This window comes from Priapulus caudatus, unplaced genomic scaffold (genome assembly GCF_000485595.1).
Source record: "Priapulus caudatus unplaced genomic scaffold, Priapulus_caudatus-5.0.1 Scaffold68, whole genome shotgun sequence".
Taxonomy (NCBI): Eukaryota; Metazoa; Priapulida; class Priapulimorpha; order Priapulimorphida; family Priapulidae; genus Priapulus; species Priapulus caudatus.
The window spans coordinates 597,060-615,999 of NW_014577129.1; the positions used below are offsets into that span (position 1 = coordinate 597,060).

At 45.8% G+C, this 18,940-nt stretch overlaps 1 protein-coding gene and 1 long non-coding RNA gene across 2 annotated transcripts in view; both read right to left on the reverse strand.

Moving 5' to 3' along the window:
- Window positions 1-11,297: 11,297 nt before the first annotated feature.
- Window positions 11,298-12,013, reverse strand: LOC106821313. Its single transcript, XR_001395718.1, has 3 exons — window positions 11,909-12,013; window positions 11,684-11,765; window positions 11,298-11,386 (listed from the first exon to the last, which is right to left on the reverse strand). It is a non-coding gene; the product is annotated as an uncharacterized LOC106821313 (long non-coding RNA).
- Window positions 12,014-12,495: 482 nt separating this feature from the next.
- Window positions 12,496-18,940, reverse strand: part of LOC106821310 (fatty acyl-CoA reductase 1-like) — a 12,711-nt gene continuing 6,266 nt past the window's right edge. The window contains exons 4-7 of the mRNA XM_014826062.1: window positions 13,712-13,784; window positions 13,484-13,590; window positions 13,017-13,242; window positions 12,496-12,714 (exon numbers count right to left, since the gene is read on the reverse strand). Coding sequence (XP_014681548.1) covers window positions 12,496-12,714; window positions 13,017-13,242; window positions 13,484-13,590; window positions 13,712-13,784 — 625 coding nt within the window. The remainder of the gene's footprint in view (window positions 12,715-13,016; window positions 13,243-13,483; window positions 13,591-13,711; window positions 13,785-18,940) is intronic.

The following is an 18,940-nucleotide window of genomic DNA, read 5'->3' on the forward strand; positions in this document are numbered from 1 at the left end:
CCACCCCTGACGACCGTCCGCCAGGGGCAATCGTACGAGTGGCCAAAGAATTATATCAGCGACAGTTCGTAATCTAAGCGCTGGCGAATGATGAAAATGCGTGAAAAGTGTGTTGATAAGGTAGCGGTATGGTGCGACGGTCCGTGAGCGTCTGCATGTCCGCGGAGCGGCTTCGACCTGCGTGGATACGCGGATTCAAGCGAGTCGTTCGGTTGTGATCGTCGGCTGCGTGTGCCGCACCGTGGTGCGTAGAATCGGCGCTCACATATCGCAACTGCGATTTGTCTCCGGGTGCTTCCCACCCCTCCTGCGTTACGCGAGTTCCCATGGCCGATAGTACGAATTCAGTTAAATTATGAGGAAGGGAAGAGCGGAAATTGAAATATTAATTGAGAATGTACTTAGATCAAACAGCCGTATCACCTTCACGGTCACGAGCACGGTAACTGCGGGTTTTTCGCTTGTCCGATGCTCGTGCCTTGCATGAAAACTGGATGGCCATTGAGCGCCGGCATGGAGCTATAAACGTGTCTGCGCTATATTATGGGAGACGAAGGGAAGCCTTCAAGATATCTGCTTAAGAAAGGGGAGGCCGGAATATGGGTTAGCTTTAGGAAGCGAATTGAACGCATTGTGAATTAATTTGGCGAGCGCCGGCGTGGCTGGATTATTATTACAATGTTCTTTACATTTTTAAATTGAGACTCAAGTGAGAGCTGTGGGATTGCAATTTGTAAAATGGAAACTGCGAGAAATATGACAGTCTTTTTGCATAACTGGCATAGCCTTGTACCCGGACCCGTGATTAGCGAAGGCCCTTTTTTCCAACCGCTCAGAGTGGAAACGCCCATCGAAGTTGTTAAGACAATAGCCGATAGTCAGAATGCGCGATCAATTATGTACTAAACCGGCTGGCAGGTACATTAGGCTGCTCTGCATGTGCAGCCCATGGTCTTGGTCAGAAGAAAGATGGGAGTGAAAGGGAGCTACACCAGTGGGATGTGTGTTTTAGTATGGGCCGAGAAAAGGGACAGGGGGATATACTTTGAGAGACCGAGCAAGGGCTAGCAGCAGTGAGCAACCAGATGGAGAGAGAGAGAGGGAGAGAGAGATGTGGGGGCGAGAAAGAGCAGCGAGGAGGAGAGAGAGAGCAAGTGGCGGGAGACCGAGAGTGGAGGGAGAGAGTGAGGAGAAGGAGAGAAGAGAGAGAGAGAGAGAGAGAGAGAAAGGGAAGAGAGAGACAAAGACGAGAACGAAAGAGAGAGAGGGGTGAGGTGAGTGAGAGAGATGAGAGAGATGGAAAGAAATGAGAGAACAGATGGGTGAGAAAGAGAGAGAGAGAGAGACGAGAGAAGAGGGGGAGGAGGATAGGCGAGAGTGAGTGAGAGAGAGAGAGGAGGGAAAGAGAGGGAGAGAGGGGGTGAGTGAGTGAGAGAGTGAGAGAGAGAGGGGAGAGAGAATGAGCGACAGAGGGTGAACAAGAGAGAGAGAGTGAGATAGAGAGAGAGTTTCTAACGAAAGCGAGCTTACTTCTTAAAGTCGCAGGCGGATTTTTTTTCTCGCAGTGGGGGATCGAGCTTCCGACCGCGACATATGATGAACACACACGCGAAACCTACGTAAGTGCATTAGTAAGCTGCGTATGCTACTGGTTTTACGGTGCCGTAGGGGTTTTTACACGCTATAGCTGCGCAAAGATTGACCTGCCAGCCTTGTCGAAGCGGAGAGCGAGCGCCTAAGCAATTGCCTTTGAGTCTCAGTCGTACTAACAATCCGGACGGGGTCGGCGTGCTGTATAAAAAACCGCGCAGCATCCAGGTGGTAGGCGCAGAATCGCAGCCCGGGAAACTTCTCGCTCGCTCTTAGACAGGCAGTTAAGTTGTGCTACGTGCAGTGCGTGTGGAAGGTTGATGTGCGTCAGTTGCGTTTCCCGCACGGTGCCTTGCACCGGGCATCTGATTACCGTCCGACGAGAGCAGAGGAGACGAGAAGAGAGAGACCCGAGAGACCACCGAGAGAGGAGAGTCCGTGGGCGCGCGTGTAACACGCGCCCTCCTCTGGTTTGAATTTTAACGTCAACGCTCGCAGGTTTTTACCGCTTTCTGTCGACACGTAACCTATGAGCCGGCTGAGGCTTTCACAACCCAGGGCTTACAAATCCAGGCGCTGCGGCGAATTAGTCGTCGCAGGGGCTGTGGGTTAGTACTCCGGGAATTAGAGGTCGGTCTTTGTGTGGCCTTGCGAAGCCACTTAGTCGTTGGCCTCTACGTGCAGCGCAACGTTCTTGCGCTCTTCCGATTTACGACTCGAAGTGTAGCAAGTACTTGATCAAACGGCGCATTATGTTTATGATGTTCTTTAACGTATGGGCGACCGACGAATTTTTAGTTAAGGCATAATACTATTGAAGACAATGGAGTCATGCTGTCAAAGAGCGAACGGCTGTGTCCTATTTGAAATGGCTATTTAGGTAACACCATCACTAGTTTATGATCCCATAAGTTTTTGGCATTTTTGAGCCTAGTTTACTAGCTTAGGGCATTTGGTAACGAATTTATTGTTGCTATTAGTCAATACGTTTTATGGAAAAATGTAGATTTATTTAAGGAACTTTGTGCTTTTCAGTATGCGTGTGTGCGCATGCATGCATGCGTACGCGCGGCTGGCGAGCGTCGTGTGTGTGTGTGTGTGTGTGTAGTGTGTGTGTGTGTGTGTGTGTGTGTGTGGTCGTGTGTGTGTCATGTGTGTGTGTGTGGTGGTGTGGTGTGTGTGATGTGTGTGTGTGCGTGCAGTTGCTGCTCGATGTGTCGTGAATGTAGGTCGAATACTCCACGAGCTATGCGGCTCGATCTCGATCACTCATTCATTGCACGGTCATTTGGCAGCAAATCGTATTAGCCGTCATACCGCTTTCGAACTCGTTACTTCTATATAAGAAGTCTCCAGAGTCTTACCTATAGATTTACTGCCAAGATTATCTCATTACATCAACGCATTATGCATCACGATTCAGATAAGGCAAACTGTTTTGCCACAGCATGCATACTGCCAAAGCGCTTCTACAGAACTTTCCAATATTGCATTTATAATTTCGCCTTATTTACCTCATGATTCATTACCATATTACCGATTATTCATTACATTACTACCGTTAAGTATTATCCATTCATTACCATAATTCAGCGATTATTAATATTATCATTAAATTATCAGATTATCATTAACAATATTACACATTATCATGAAATTATTAACACTGGTATCCGATTTCATCAGTGTTTCTGCTCTAGCGGGAGGTTTTGGCACTAATAATGACAACGTCATTCATCATCGATTACAATATAAACTTGATTAACCTAATAATCGAGTATCGCTATAAGAAGTAATATCCGAGTCATCAAATGACAAATCATCATAGCTGATGCGATAATCGATACTCCAGCGACGTATAATCACAGCGAGTTCGATTCGCTGTGACGCAATTCGCTGGGCCGGATGATGTAATTCGATGCGCGTGATTGTGCGCTAGTGTTAAAGAACTAGCAAGGGCAGATTATCATGGCGACCATAATACCATCGCGAGTTGATTCCGTTCCTCGCGAGAGGGATCGCCGTAAGATTCGAATAAAAATAATCGCTAGTGATAGACTATATATATAGTATATTTGTGTGTGCATGTTGTGTGTGTGTGTGTGTTGTGTGTGTGGTGTTGCGGTTGCGGGTTCGTTGGCGTGCGGCGGCGTGTGTACGTGCGGCTGTGTCGTGCGTATTGTCCTATTATTATTCGTCATATTCTAGGTATGATATTCCACAGTTTTCTGCGCTTTATCTCCCCCCTTCTTCAATATTCTTGTCTAGTTGGCTCTGGTCGGTCTGCCATATGACTTATTCATTCTAAGTTGCATGATTCTACTCCTTATGAATCCTTTTACGGCTCGTATCTGCGATTACTGTGTTAATTTATTTGCGCCTGTAATAGTCTTCGGCCTGTAATGTGGCATTTGGTATCTGTCGGGAATTACGGTATGAATTATAATCCGCAGTGGTTGGTGTTACTTGGTCGTATCGCCGGAGCTGCGTATATATGATAGTATATATATATTGCGGGCCGGGGCTGTGATGATCTGTACAAAGGTCTCGCGTATATAGAATAGTACTAGAACAGTACGCTGTGAGAAGCGAAATTCCGACGAGAAGGCGAGTATTTGGCTGCTCCAGTGCGCTAGGCAGGTTGGCGGCGAAGGACTACGATTTTCTGGGGCCACACTCTTTCCATGAGTGTAAGTGCGGGTGGGATTTATTGACCGATGGGAGATATTGACATAATTGCCCACTTAGGTTTCACCCGTTGGGAAACCCGCTTGAGTGATTTAGACTGCTATGATTGTGATTTGCTCAACGTATATTTGGCAATTATTTTAATTATTTATCAAAGTCTATTAATTGAATAATTAGCCGAGTGAATAATGTAAATATAAGTGAATAATAAATGCATAATATTAAAGTGAATTGAATGCAGCACGGGAAATGAAACGAACAGAATACCGCTAAAATGCATAAATTTATAAACGAAATAGCTAAACTATGAGTAAGCACAATGTATCACGGGCAACGCTATTCTTCTTCTTACATAATCCTATGGTGTTTTCAAAATTGCCGTCGCGTTCGTGTTTTTATTTCATTCCTCAACCACTGGCATCCCCGCTTGTCAAACACGACGTCGCGCATTTTCAAACGCGACGTCGCTGCATTTTCAAACGCGACGTCGCCCTTTTTCACAGACAGTCGACGGTCGCGCTTTTCAAAACACGACGTCGCCCTTCTTCAAACGCGACGTCGCAATATGTTTGACAAGCCGTGTTCCGATAACTGGGCAGAGCGATGCAGGCGGCGTGCGGCCTCTAATTGTCAAGAGTAGTGCGTAAAGCAAAAAAACCACAATCAGATAGAATGAGGCAATTATATGCGAGCGAGCGTAAAACTGCTGCGCAAAAGTGGTCGAAATCTAGAGGGCGCACGCTGGCGCGGTATGGCATTTAATGGAACAGCGTTTAAAAGAAGGCGACGTCGCGTTTGAAAAAGGGCGACGTCGTGTTTGAAAAAGCGAACGTCGGGGTTGAAAAAGGGGTAGTCGGTGGTTGAAAAAAAGGAGACGTGCGTGGTTGAGAACTGCGCGACGTCGTTGTTTGACCAAGGCGAGCGTCGCGCTTGAACAAAGGGCGACGTTCGTGCGTTTGAAAAGGGCGACGTCGTGTTTGAAGAAGGGCGCACGTCGTGTTTGAAAAGGCGCGACGTGCGCGTTTGAAAAAGGGCCGACGTCGCGTTTGAAAAAAGCGCGACCGTCGCGTGTTGAAAATGCGCGACCGTCGTGTTTGACAGAGGGCGACGTCGCGTTTGAAAATGGCGCCGACGTCGGTGAACAGGGGACGTCGTTGTTTGACAAGAGCGCAAGTCGCTGTTTGACAAGGGCGAACGTCGTGTTGAGGTAAGAATAAAAACACGACAGGAGGCAATTATGGAACAGAAAATGTGCGACGTTCGCACAATTGAATCGCACGACGCGCGACTGGGGATCGACGATTCGGCCGATGGCGATGGCGATGTCGATGTCGATGGCGAGGCATGGTGATGGGGATGGGATTCGACTGGCGATGGCTGATGGCGATGCACGATGGCGATGGCGATCGGCGACGCGACGGCGACGGCGATGGCGGAATGGCGATGGCGATGGCGATGACGATGGCGATGGCGATGGCGATGGCGATTGACGATGGCGATGCGATGGCGATGGCGAATGGGCGATCAGTGATGACGAAATCGGATGGCGATGGCGATGGCGATGCTGATGGCGGATGGCATGACGATGGCGATGACGATGCGCTGGGCGATGACGATGGCGATGGCGATGGCGATGGCGATGGCGATGCGACTGCGGCGATGGGAGACGATGGCGATGGCGATGCGATGGCCGATAACGATGGCGATGACGATGGCGCTGGCGATGGCCGATGAAGGATGCGATGCGATCAGTATCAACTCCGTGCCATTCGCGTGCGTTCACATCGCAGCTAAGCTCTGCAGTGTATTGTCTGCGACTACATTTATCCATGCGCGCGCGCTGAGAAAGCACTAATGACTAGAGTAATTGACGCGACCTTAGCCGGCCTCTTTGGAATCTTGGCTTGCGGATCGCGGGGTGCCCAGCGCAGCGGGAAGGGAAGCAAGAAGTAGGATAGCGTGTCCCGATAACGCAATACCCCCCACCCGATGCAACTGTTGTCAATGACAGCACAGGATGAGCAGTAATCCCTGGCTACGCACCATGTAATTCTCGCGGTGGCTTTTGCGCGGGATGCGAGCGAGACGTCCATCGCCGGTTAAGTCGTCGGCGGGAGGCGGTGCAAGTGCCGATCGAGAAATGTCAAATGAATAGTGACACGTCAGCATTGTTCGCGGCCAGCTTTTATTGCAGGAGATAAACGTCGGCTGTGGCGACTAAGCTCCGGAGTCTGGAGGCAACTACTGCAGTGGCAGCTTGCATTGTACGATTGAGTCTATAAACATCTACTCGCGTGTAGGCCATTCCTGCTCGGTTAGCAGTGACAGGGCTATACGAACTAATAGATCACGCTCGACCGTAGCTCTACCGCGTGTAGTCGTAAGTCCCTTCGCTCACGCTAGCAGGGATGTACAAACATTAGCTATACCTGTGTGGCGCCTTCGCGTTGCTAACAGGGCCTATACGACCCAGCCAGTTGCAACGCTCTGAACCGTCAGCCTTCTACCCGTGTACCATTTTAAAAGCTCCGCTAACACGGGCTATACGCCCAGCCGTAGCTCTATCCCCCGTGGATGACTTTTACTCCGATGACATGAGGGCTATACGAACCAACTAGTTCCGCTCCACGTAGCTCTATTCACATAGCCCTTCCTCCCGCGCTAGCAGGCTGATAACGAACATACCTAGCGTCTACCGTGTAGCCCTCGCTCCCGCTAGCGGGGGTCTACTATATACGAACAACATAGCTATACCCGTGTGGGGCCCTTTCGCTCCTGGCTACGGGCTATATATAAGACAACATAGCTATACCCGTGGTGGTCCTTCGCTCCTGCTACAGGGCTATATGAACAACTAAGGTAATACTGGTAGCCATTCGTCCGCTACCGGGCTAATAACTACGATACAACATAGCCTACCTCGTCGTGGTCCTTCGCTTCTGGCTACACGGGCTACTACGAACAACACAGGTATAAGCGGCGCCGTAGTAGGCCAATCGCGTGTCACCGCTACGGGGCTATACGAAGCAACCATAGCTTACCCGTACGTAGCCCTTCGCTCCTGTCAAGGGCGCGATAATGACCCACAGTGCTGAGAAACAGTAAGTGATCTTTGCTGGCATTGCCAGATCTAATACTTTTGCATTGCAGCCATTGCACATGGCGTTGTCAAGCCCGTAGCCGAGGTGATACAAAACAAATCCACCGACAAGACAAACTACTTGACTTATCGGCCCTGCCACTGCTCCGAACAATACTGAGCTCACTATCCATTTGGGGCCAAATAAGGGTTTTACCCGAACCGGCAAAGACGAACGACCTAAAACCAGAGAATACGGCTCGTCCGGTCTTATTCGCAATTGCAGTGCGCGCTAGTGGCGCGAGCACCCAGTCAGCCCATGCCATGGCTGCGCAAATATGTCACTGTCGCTTTCTCTCGCATGCCAAAAATTTTGTTCGTGGTAGCGACTGTAGAGCGGAGCGAAACGGTTTACACGGGTAGAGGCTACGATGACCTCTGATTCTTGATTATGTGCTTATCATGATTCTTCAATAATAATACATTTACAAAGAGCCGTATAAATGAAGCGTATTCTTCTTTAGTACGCTCTTGAATTTTACTCGCAGTGCGCTGCTGTTGAATATAACCTTTCCCCCCGACTCGGCTACTTCACGCGAAAATACGTAATCTCGCGGGCACACACCCACACGTCACCCAGGAGTTGGAGCCAAATCAGAATCAGTGGCGGTGCAGCAGACGATACTTTGACGCTGGTTTTTACGCTGTGGGCATGGCAGAACTGAACTCGACGGACTATATGCAGACGTGCGTCAGTATTTGTCTTGACCGTTCGGAATAATTCGATAAAGAACGGTGAATGTACGACCAGTAGGTCGGCGGTGAAAGATCTGGTTATTATGCTACAGCTACCACCTATATAACGTCGTCGGAACACCTTGTCCATAATATATCAACAGCATGGCGCCATTCTCGCTTTTAATGTCGAATTTATTGCGGAGAACGACAAAAACGAGCAAAGTTTTTTTTGAGTAAATTAACGCGCCTATTAAAATTTCGCCCGAGACGTGAAGATTGTTATTACTATGTATATGATATGTTGTGTGTGCGTGTGTGTGTGTGTTGCGACTGCGGTGCGTGCGGTGCGTGCGTGCGCGTGGGGCATGGGCGGTTGTGTGTGTATGTGTGTGTGTGTGTGCTGTGTGTGGTGTGTGTGTGTGTGTGTGTGTGTGGTGTGTTGTGTGTGTGTGTGTGTGTGTGTGTGTGTGTGTTGTGTTGTGTGTGTATGTGTGTGTGTGTGTGTGTGTGTGTGTGTGTTGTGTGTGTGTGTGTGTGCTGTGTGCTGTGTGTGTCTATATCAAGAGCTAGATAAAGAAAAGCCTTCTTTATCTGCTCTTGATATTATATAATATATATATATATATATATATATATGATATATGTGTTGTGTGTTGTGTGTGTGTGTGTGTGTGTGTGTGTGTGTGTGTTGTGTGTGGTGTGTGTGTGTGCTCGTCATGTGTGTGTCGCGTGCGTGGCGTGGCATGGGCTGTGTTTTGTATTGTGTAAATGAGTGTGTGTGTGTGTCGTCGTGTGTGGCGTGTGTGTCGTGTGTGTCGTCGCTGCGCGCACGTGTGTGCTGTGTGCGTTGCACGCCGCACGCACGCACGCACGCACGCGTGCGCACACACACACACACGCACACACAAACATATACATATACATATATATAACATAATTTCACGTCGGGCGAAACTTTTAATAGGCGCGTATATTTACTCAAAAAAAACTTTGCTCGTTTTTTTCGTTCTCCGCAATAAATTCTAATAAAAAGCGCAGGAAATGGCGCATGCTGTGATTATTATGGGAAGGGTGTTCCGACGCCGTGTATATAGGTGCTAGCTGTAGCATAATAACAGATCTTTTCACGCCGACTACTGTCGTACATTCACCGTTTTTATCGAATTATTTCCGAACGGTCAAGCAGAATACTGACGACGTCTGATTAGTCCTTCGAGTCAGTTTGCCATGCCACCAGCGTAAACAGCGTCAAAGTATCGTCTGCTGCACCGCCCTGATTCTGATTGGCTCCAACTCGGGTGACGTTGCCGGAGATTGACGATATTTCGCGAAGGTGGCCGAGTCGGGGGGGAAGGTTTATATTCAACCAGCAGGCACTGCGAGTAAAATCAAGAGCGTATAAAGAAGGATATTACGCTTCTTTATACGCTCTTGGTAAAATGTATTATTTATGAAGAATCAGATAAGCACATAATCAGATAAGGTCATCTAGCTCTACCCGTGTAACCCTTCGCTCCCGCTACAGGGCTACACAAACAAAATTGATGCGAAGAAACGACAGTGAATATTTGCATCATGGCAGGCTGACTGGTGCTCGCCCACTAGCGCCACTGCAATTCGAATAAGACATGACGACGTATTTCTGTTTTGGGTTCGTTTGCGGTTCGGTAAACACCCTTATTTGGCCAAATTATAGTGAGCTCAGTTTGATTCGAGAGTGGCAGGCCGAAGTCAAGACGTTTGTCTTGTCGGTTGGATTTTTTTTTGTATCACCGGCTACGGCTAAAGCCTGCAATGCTGCAATGCAAAAGATTAGTCTGCAATGCAGCAAAGATTCACTACTGTTTCTCAGCACTGTACTGTGGGTCATTGTCGCCCTGTAACAGGAGCGAGGGGCTACACGGGTAGAGCTATGTTGTTCGTATAGCCCCGTAGCGGGAGCGAATGGCTACACGGGTATACCTATGTTGTTCGTATAGCCCTGTAGCAGGAGCGAAGGACCACACGCGTATAACTATGTTGTTCGTATATATAGCCCCGTAGCGGGAACGAATGTCTACACGGGTATATAGTTATGTTGTTAATATAGCCCTGTAGTAGGAGCGAATGGCTACACGGGTAGAGCTATGTTGTTCGTATAGCCCTGTAGCGCGGGAGTGAAGGGCTATGTGAATAGAGCTACGTTGAGCGTGAACTGTTGTTCGTATAGCCCTGTAGCGGGAGTAAAGTCCTACACGGGTAGAGCTACGGTGGGCGTATAGCCCTGTAACGGGAACTAATGGCTACACGGGTAGAGCTACGGTGAGCGTGAACTGTGGGGTTGTATAGCCCTGTAGCGAACGCGAAGGGCCACACAGGTATAGCTATATTGTTTGTACACCCCTGTAGCGTGAGCGAAGGACTACACAGGTAGAGCTACGGCGAGCGTGATCTATTGTTCGTATAGCTCCTGTAACGAGAGCGAATAGATCTTTATAGGTAATAGTACATGAAGCTGCCATGCCGTAGTTGCTCCAGACTCGGAGCTTAGTCGCACAGCCGACCGTTATCTCCTGAATAAAGCTGGCCGCGCGACAATCGACGTGTCACTATCATTTACATTTCTCGTCGGCACTGCACCGCTCCACGCCGACGACTTAACCGCGATGGACGTCTCGCTCGCATCCGCGCAAAAGCCACCGCGGAATTAATGGATGCGTAGCAGGATTACTGCATCCTGCTGCTGTCATGACAACAGTGCATCGGGTGGGGGGTATTGCGTTTCGGGACACGCTATCCTGGATTCTTGTTCCCTTCCCGCTGCCGCTGGTGGACCCGCGTCCGCAAGCCAAGATGCAAAGAGGCGCTAAGTCGGTTCATTATCTAGTCATTAGTGTTCTCGCGCGCGCGATGGGATGAATGTTAGTCGCAGACAATACACTGCAGAGCTTAGCTGCGATGGTTGGAAACGCACGCGAATGCACGGATTTGTATGCATCGCCATCGCCATCGTCATCCCCATCGCCATCGCCATCGCCATCGTCATCCCCATCGCCATCGTCATCGCCATCGTCATCGCCATCGCCATCGCCATCGATGAGTAAAAATTAACCGTGTTATTTATATTAGTCTACCAACCGAATGAACTGATTTAATGTGTAATTATATTACTAATGACCGATCAAGTCGTTTAGTTACAAATACGTGTAAGATGTTACATGCCTCGTTGGTTTTCCACGCATTCCCGATAAAACATCCAATATGATCGCAGGCGCATCGTGGTATATCTTTGACAGGATGAATAGCAGTGATCTGAGCAAACAACACAAGCAAATACTATAAAAAAAAGGATAGGAAATGAATAACGAACCCGCATTTCCAACACCGCTAACATATGAAGCGAACATGTACATTATATAAGGAGTATACACTATAAAGGGTCAGAATCTCGGATCCAATTGTTTGCTGGCACTCTTAGTTTCAACGATACAATTATTAAACATATCTCTATATTTACCATATATTTAAATAATCTATGAATCTATATTTTTATAGGTTAGAACGGGGCTACCCGTTATACTCAGATATTCCAACTGGTAATTTACTCACAAGGACTTCACCAAGTAGACATGCGGAGATCTCACCAAGTCATTAAACGGTCGCGATTGCATTTGGTAGAGCATTATCTTGGCTACAGAAAAAAAATCCCAAAACAGCTAGTAAGCGTGACAAATGTATAATATGTACTGTAACGTTGAATTAAGAGTTCATGTAGAAATGATGAAGTAGAAATCCAAACTTGTGTGGTAACCCGAATAAACTTTAATATCTTACACACAGTGTGTCCATCTTGCACAAAGAAACAAAGAACGCGCACACGCGCGTAAGCGCGTGTGCTTCCTCTCGCGAACACAACCAGACCCCCGACTCCTACATCTCTGTTCTATATATTCCCCCAAAACCCCTACATCCTGAGCGCACAAGTACCCGTTCTCCCAGACCGCGTCCTACCCCCCTTTTCACAATGACCCTAGAAGCGCCCGACCTAAAACACGTTTACCATTCTCCCCATAACATCAATCCAGCCGCACAAGATGCGCGACGCTCCGTCTACACAGACCATCACCAAAACACCCCCCAGCTTAGCCTCGCTGACTAATTCATGCAACACCTGCAAAACACATGTTACAGTACTGCATGAATACTTGTTTTTAAACGATTCAGCTCCGTCTTCCACGGTGTATGACATATATCGAGTACATTGATGATTTTGTACAGATTATTAAAAACAATTCTTTCCCCTATTTTTCGACTTGGAAACTTATCTCTTTACTCTATCTGTAGCTATAACTCTATCAGCAGCTGCTGGACGCAGCGGTAGAATCTATCGTTAAGTGAGACGGAGAAATATTCTTTCATTTTTATCGTTTATACGTCTGTTGAAACTTACTAAGCTCGCCCCAGGTCATCCGCTGGAACCCCGTGCTGCTGCTGTTGTAGATGGGAATCGTGGGGGTGGGCTTGTTGGTGCCCAGCCTCCAACCTGCTGCAATGATGCAGTTCGACACGAGGTCCACGGGTATGATGTCTACCTCAATATCAGGTTGTGCCAGCTTCACTCGCAAGTAGCCTCTTGCAACCTGGAAGAAATTGCCGACTCAGTAGATAACCGTTTTCCAAATAGATAGATAGATAGATAGATAGATAAATAGATAGATAGATAGATAGATAGATAGATAGATAGATAGATAGAGTAGAAGAGTAGATAGATAGATAGATAGATAGATAGATAGATAGATAGATAGATTGATAGATAAATAGATAGATAGATTGATAAAGAGATAGATTGCATTGGTTGCTTTTATTTGTTGTTTGTTCTGTGACATTGCAGCGCAACAATCTCGCGTCTGATATGGCGGACACGTTATATGAAATGGCTCACAATGATAAAGATACCGCTCAGGTGAGCCATCGAACTCGTCCAGCCGCATATCGGGTCGTCCTTCCACGTGGAGGTCACCAAGGTTGGCCTGACGACAGCTATCGGAAGGTCACTCGCCTCGTCCGCCAACATGCATTCTGCCATGTGTTTTGTGTAGACGTAGGTGTTTGGTGCGTCGCCAAGAAGCTCTGGGGTTATACGTTCCGCTGCCGCGTCGTCGCCATCCCTAATTATTGGAATTGAAAATCGCCAATTAGCAGTATGTACTGTTTGCGTACACTCGCCGGTACACTAGTAAAATTATGGGTATGATATCAGCAATAGTGTCATAATATAAACTAATAGATAATAGATAATATATAATAATAATATAATGTAATAATATAATAATATATAATATAATAATACATAATAGTAATGATAACAAATAAGTACATCACCGACTACAGTTAATGATAGGAGCTCACATCACAGTGGTGATAATATCGCTGTAGTCGCCTTGAAATTCGTAGAATTTTTCCTCTATTAGATTAAGTGATGGCTGTACAAACGCTGTAGATGTGTGAACGATGGCCTACAGTAGGAAGACAAACTGTTGTTGGCATTGCTCAGTGAATTTACTTGTGATTAGAGTGAAGAACACACAGGAACGCAAGATTATCGCACCAAAATTGAACACTATTGAATTTGCTCACCTCAAGATGTTTGCAGTTCCTGCCGATCGCTATCAGATCTTTAACAGCAAGCGTGTTAATTCTTAGAGCATTCCTAAAAGTAATCAAATGATTCAGTAATTGTGGACGTGTACGCGTATTCGTCGAGTACTTGGGGATGAACCTAACGTAACCCACGTAACTCACAAATACATTTTATTGGCGTATTGTATTACACAAGCAGGTATCGGCGTGTAATACATACATACGTAATACATACAATAATTAACGATGATGCTAACGTGGCTAACTCAACTTATTTGAGCTTAAATTATATGGCGCTGTGAGAATTCCTAAATTTTACGTCGTACTCGATAGGGAGTATACGGGTAGCATTATGTTAAAGTTAAATCCTTCCCCCGCCTTCATACGCATAGCGCATAGCTACATGGCGCATAGGGCGGAGCCTATCTCCGTTTCAGTAACCCTGAGGCCCCGCAGCTGCTTTCACAGTAAATGCTACAGTAGGGGGTTAGTCCACTGGTAGCACTGCGAGTTAACTTGCCACACTCTATCTCTATTTGCTGAATGATAAGCAGAGAAGCCGTGTGTATCATTTTTCAAGTCTTTGGTATGACCCGGCCGGGAGTTAAACCCCCGACCTTCCACATACGAGGCGAGCACTCAACCCTTGAGCTATCGCAATGGTGCTTATTATGTATGAAGGATGTATATTATATATTATATAATACATAATATAATAATCTAATATATATTTGAGTTCGTATGTATGTATACGACGTCGCGCATTTTCAAACGCGACGTCGCCCTTGTCAAACACGACGTCGCGCATTTTCAAACGCGACGTCGCCCTTGTCAAACACGACGTCGCCCTTTTTCAAACACGACGTCGCCCTTTTTCAAACACGACGTCGCCCTTTTTCAAACACGACGTCGCCCTTTTTCAACCACGACGTCGCCCTTTTTTAACCAGGACGTCGCCCTTCTTCAAACGCGACGTCGCCCTTTTTTAACCGTGTTCCATAAATGCCATCGCGCGGCGTGCGGCCCATCTAATTTCGACCACTTTTTGCGAGCAGTTTTACGCTCGCTCGCATATAATTGCCTCATTCTTCTGATTGTGTTTTTTTGCTTTTACGCCCTACTTTGACAATTAGATGGGCCGCACGCCGCACGATTGCATTTATGGAACACGGTTAAACAATTGCGACGTCGCGTTTGAAAAGGGCGACGTCGTGTTTGAAAAAGGGCGACGTCGTGTTTGAAAAAGGGCGACGTCGCGTTTGAAAATGCGCGACGTCGCGTTTGAAAATGCGCGACGTCGTGTTTGACAAGGGCGATGCCGTGGTTGAGGAATGAATAAAAAACACGACGCGACGGCAATTTTGAAACACCATAGATTTGTAAGAAGAAGAATAGCGTTGCGTGTACATTGTGCTTACTCATAGTTATTTGTTTATTAATTTATGTATTTAGGTATTTGTTCGTTCATTCGTTCATTCATTCATTTATTTATGCATTTATTCATTCACTTAATATTTAATTATTCACTCGCTAATTAATTAATTAATAAATTTGATAATTAATTAAATAATTGCCAAATATACTTGAGCAAATCCACGATCATAGCAGTGCTAATCACTCAAGCGGTTTCCCAACGGTGAAACCTAAATGGGCAATTATTTCAATATCTCCCATCGTCAACAAATCCCATCCCGATACACTCATGGAAAGATTTCGCAGAAAATCTATCCCTTCCGCCGCCAACCTGCAGCCACTGGAGCAGCAAATACTCGCATCTCGTCGGAGATTTCGCTCTCACCAGTACGTTCGTAGTACTGTCTATATACGCGAGACCTTTGTACAGATCATCACAGCCGCCCGCACATATATATATATACGCAGCGGCAGATTTCTGCAGTATCAACCAGCCCATGCAGCGTTTATTTCTCCGTTTCCCGACGATCAATGCCCACATACAGGCCGAGCTTGTCGGCGCAAATTAATACACGGTTATCGGTCGGCAACTGTAAACAAGGTTCTCGGTTGTCTGCAACTTGCTGATGAGTCAATATGGCGGCCGCCGGCCAAACTGCGAAAATAATTTGAAAAGGAGGGGGGGGAGAGTAAAGCGCGACTGTGGTGCCTCAATAGATTGAAGTATATAGACAATCGCGCGCACGCACGCACGTACACACGCACGCACGCACGCACGCACGCACACACACACACATACGCACACACATATACATATATATATAGTCTAACTAGTATTATTTTTATGGGATCTTACGGCGATCCCCTCTCGGAGGAACGTAATCAACTGCGATGCGTATGGTCGCATGATAAGCTGCTTGCTAGTTCTTTAACATAGCGCACAATCACGCGCCTCGATTACTTCATCGGCAGCGAATTGCTCACGCGAATCGAACTCGTGTGATTATACGTCGCTGTGAGTATCGATTATCGATCAGCTAGTGATTTGTATTTGATGACTCCGGATATTATTTATAGCGATCTCGTTATTATTAATCAATATATTGTAATCGATGATGATTACGTTGTGATTATTAGTGCAAACCTCCTGCTAGAGCAGAAACACTGGAATCGTAGTAACAGTGTTAATAATGTTCATGATAATTGTAATATTGTTAATGATAACTGTAATAATGGTAATAATGTTAACGATAATCTTAATAATGTTAATGATAATATTAATAATGGTAATGATAATAATTTTCAGGATACGTCAGAAATGGGGTAACTTAGAATTCATGACATTTTGGTGGTGATCCGGATCCAATTAATTAATTAATAAAATTTTCCACAGTGAGAGAATTGAGCTGCCTTGGCGGAGGTCTGCGCTCTCCGAGTGCTCTAGTTTAATATATCTTTATATAATTCCACTATACACTTTTCGAATAATTTCTTAGTTTAACAAGGGGAAATATCGGATTTCCGCATGCCCGTTCGCACCGAAAATATAGAGCATGAGGCGAAATTATGCATTCAAATTATTTTCGGGGTATCCGCCTATAGGAAAACATGGTAAAATTCGGCGACCGCCTGGGTATTTGCGAATTGCAGAGCGCCATCTTTTTCGTACGGCCGACAGCGATATGCACATAATATATACGTATACCCAACTTTCCGACGTCGCCTCTGCGACGGCCTCAGACGCTAGCGGAATTTTTTATTGCATGCACCTAGTGCTGACGACGTGCTCTCTAGAAAAATTTCAGAAATTCAGCGAAATACTGCTTCCGTCGGCAACTCTAGGGCATCCAGTAAACTCCGTTTGTGCGTTTTGGCTAATTACGGATTGCAATTCTCTACTTTGTTCTTCCTGTATAGCCTATACACGTCCCTGAAGCTACCAAGGCTGAATAATCAGCATATAATAAGTGCTTGACATAAACTGCATCTGCCATATCATATTAGGAATGCCAGTGGAATCAAAATCGAGCCTTGTGGTACTCCATATTTAATAGGGTTATTAGAAAAGGCACCTCCTACGTCTGTTACTTGACTTCTACCAGAGAGACAAGCACCAAACAATTTCACAGTCCTACTATCCATTTCAATCTCGTTTAGCTTGGTAAGTAAAATTGTATCGTCAACGGTATCAAACGTTTTTTTGCAGATCTCATAAAGGAATACTAGATAGATTTCCGTTGTCAGATTCATTACGAATAAAATCGGTTAAACGGATTAAACTCGTGTTTGTTGAAAAGCCAGATATGAATTCGTTTAGTAAGGAATTTTCTCATAAATATTTCTTTACTTGGTTATATGCTAATCGCTCCATAACAGACATTTCTAGAAATCCACATACGTGTAGACAATGTCTTAGCTATGATCTGTGTTCGTATTGAATTTAATAACGCGCGGTTAGTTTAATGAATTTGAAAATATGCACGCGCGGTATCGCGCATAGGCTATTATACGCGCGGCTAGCGAAATTGTTTTTCCCAAACGGTATAACATAGGAAGGATTTAGGCGCCTTCTGATTGGCTGGAATTTGGCAAGATGTCAGCCTCCATGACTTGTAGCCAAAATCCCCAATTATCTACCAAAAACTTTCCCGAACTTTCTGTAAGTTAGGTTAAAGTAGTTTTTAGTATGTTTTCTTTTAAAACAACATGGGTTTGAGTAAATTAACCCAAATATCATGCCGTTTCTTGACTGATTTGCTTGGACTGTAGAAAACCTTCAAGACAAGAGAACAAACGCCGTTTGTAAAGATAATGGTAATAATGGTAATATTAACGGTAGTAATGGTAATGATAATGGTAATTATGGTAATGATCATGGTAAATAATGGTAAATTATAAATGCAATATGGAAAATTCTGTATAAGGCGCTGGCAGTATGCATTGCTGTGGCAACAGTTTGCCTTATCTAATCGTGATGATAATCGTGATGTAATGAGGATAATCGTGGCAGTGAATTATAGTAAGACTTGAGACTTTTATATAGAAGTAACGAGTTCGAAGCGGTATTACGGTAATACGATTTGTGCGCAAATACGTGCATGAATGAGTGATCGAATCGAGCCGCATAGTCGTGTAGTATCACCTACATACACACACACACACACACACACACACACACACACACACACACGCGCGCGCGCGCGCGCGTACGCATGCATGCGCACACACTGATACTGAAAAGCACAAATTGCTTAAATAAATTGTACATTTTTCCATAAAACGTATTGACTAATAGCAACAATAAATTCGTTACCAAATGCCTAAGCTATAAACTAGCTAAAAATGCAAAAACTTATGGATAAAACTAGTAATTGTGTACACTAAATAGCATTCAATAGACACAGCTGTTCGTGTTTGACAATGACTCCATTTTCATAGTTTATGCTTAACTAAAACATCCTTTACGGTGCTATATAAAGTAAACATAAAACATAAATGCGCCGTTGATAATACTTGTACACTTGAGTCGTAAATCGAAGAGGCAAGAACGTGTGCACGTAGAGGCAAAGACTAAGTGACTTCAAGGACAAACCCCTCTAATTCCGATACTAACCACACCACCTGCACACTAATTCCGCAGTGGATTTTACACCCTGGTTTGAGACCTACCGCATAGTTAGTGTCGGAAGAAAGCGGTAAACTACGAGCGTTGACGTTAAAATTTCAAAACCCAGAGGGGTCGGTTACACCCGCACCGGCTCGCTCTCTCTCTCTCTCTCTCTCTCTCTCTCTCTCTCTCTCTCTCTCTCTCTC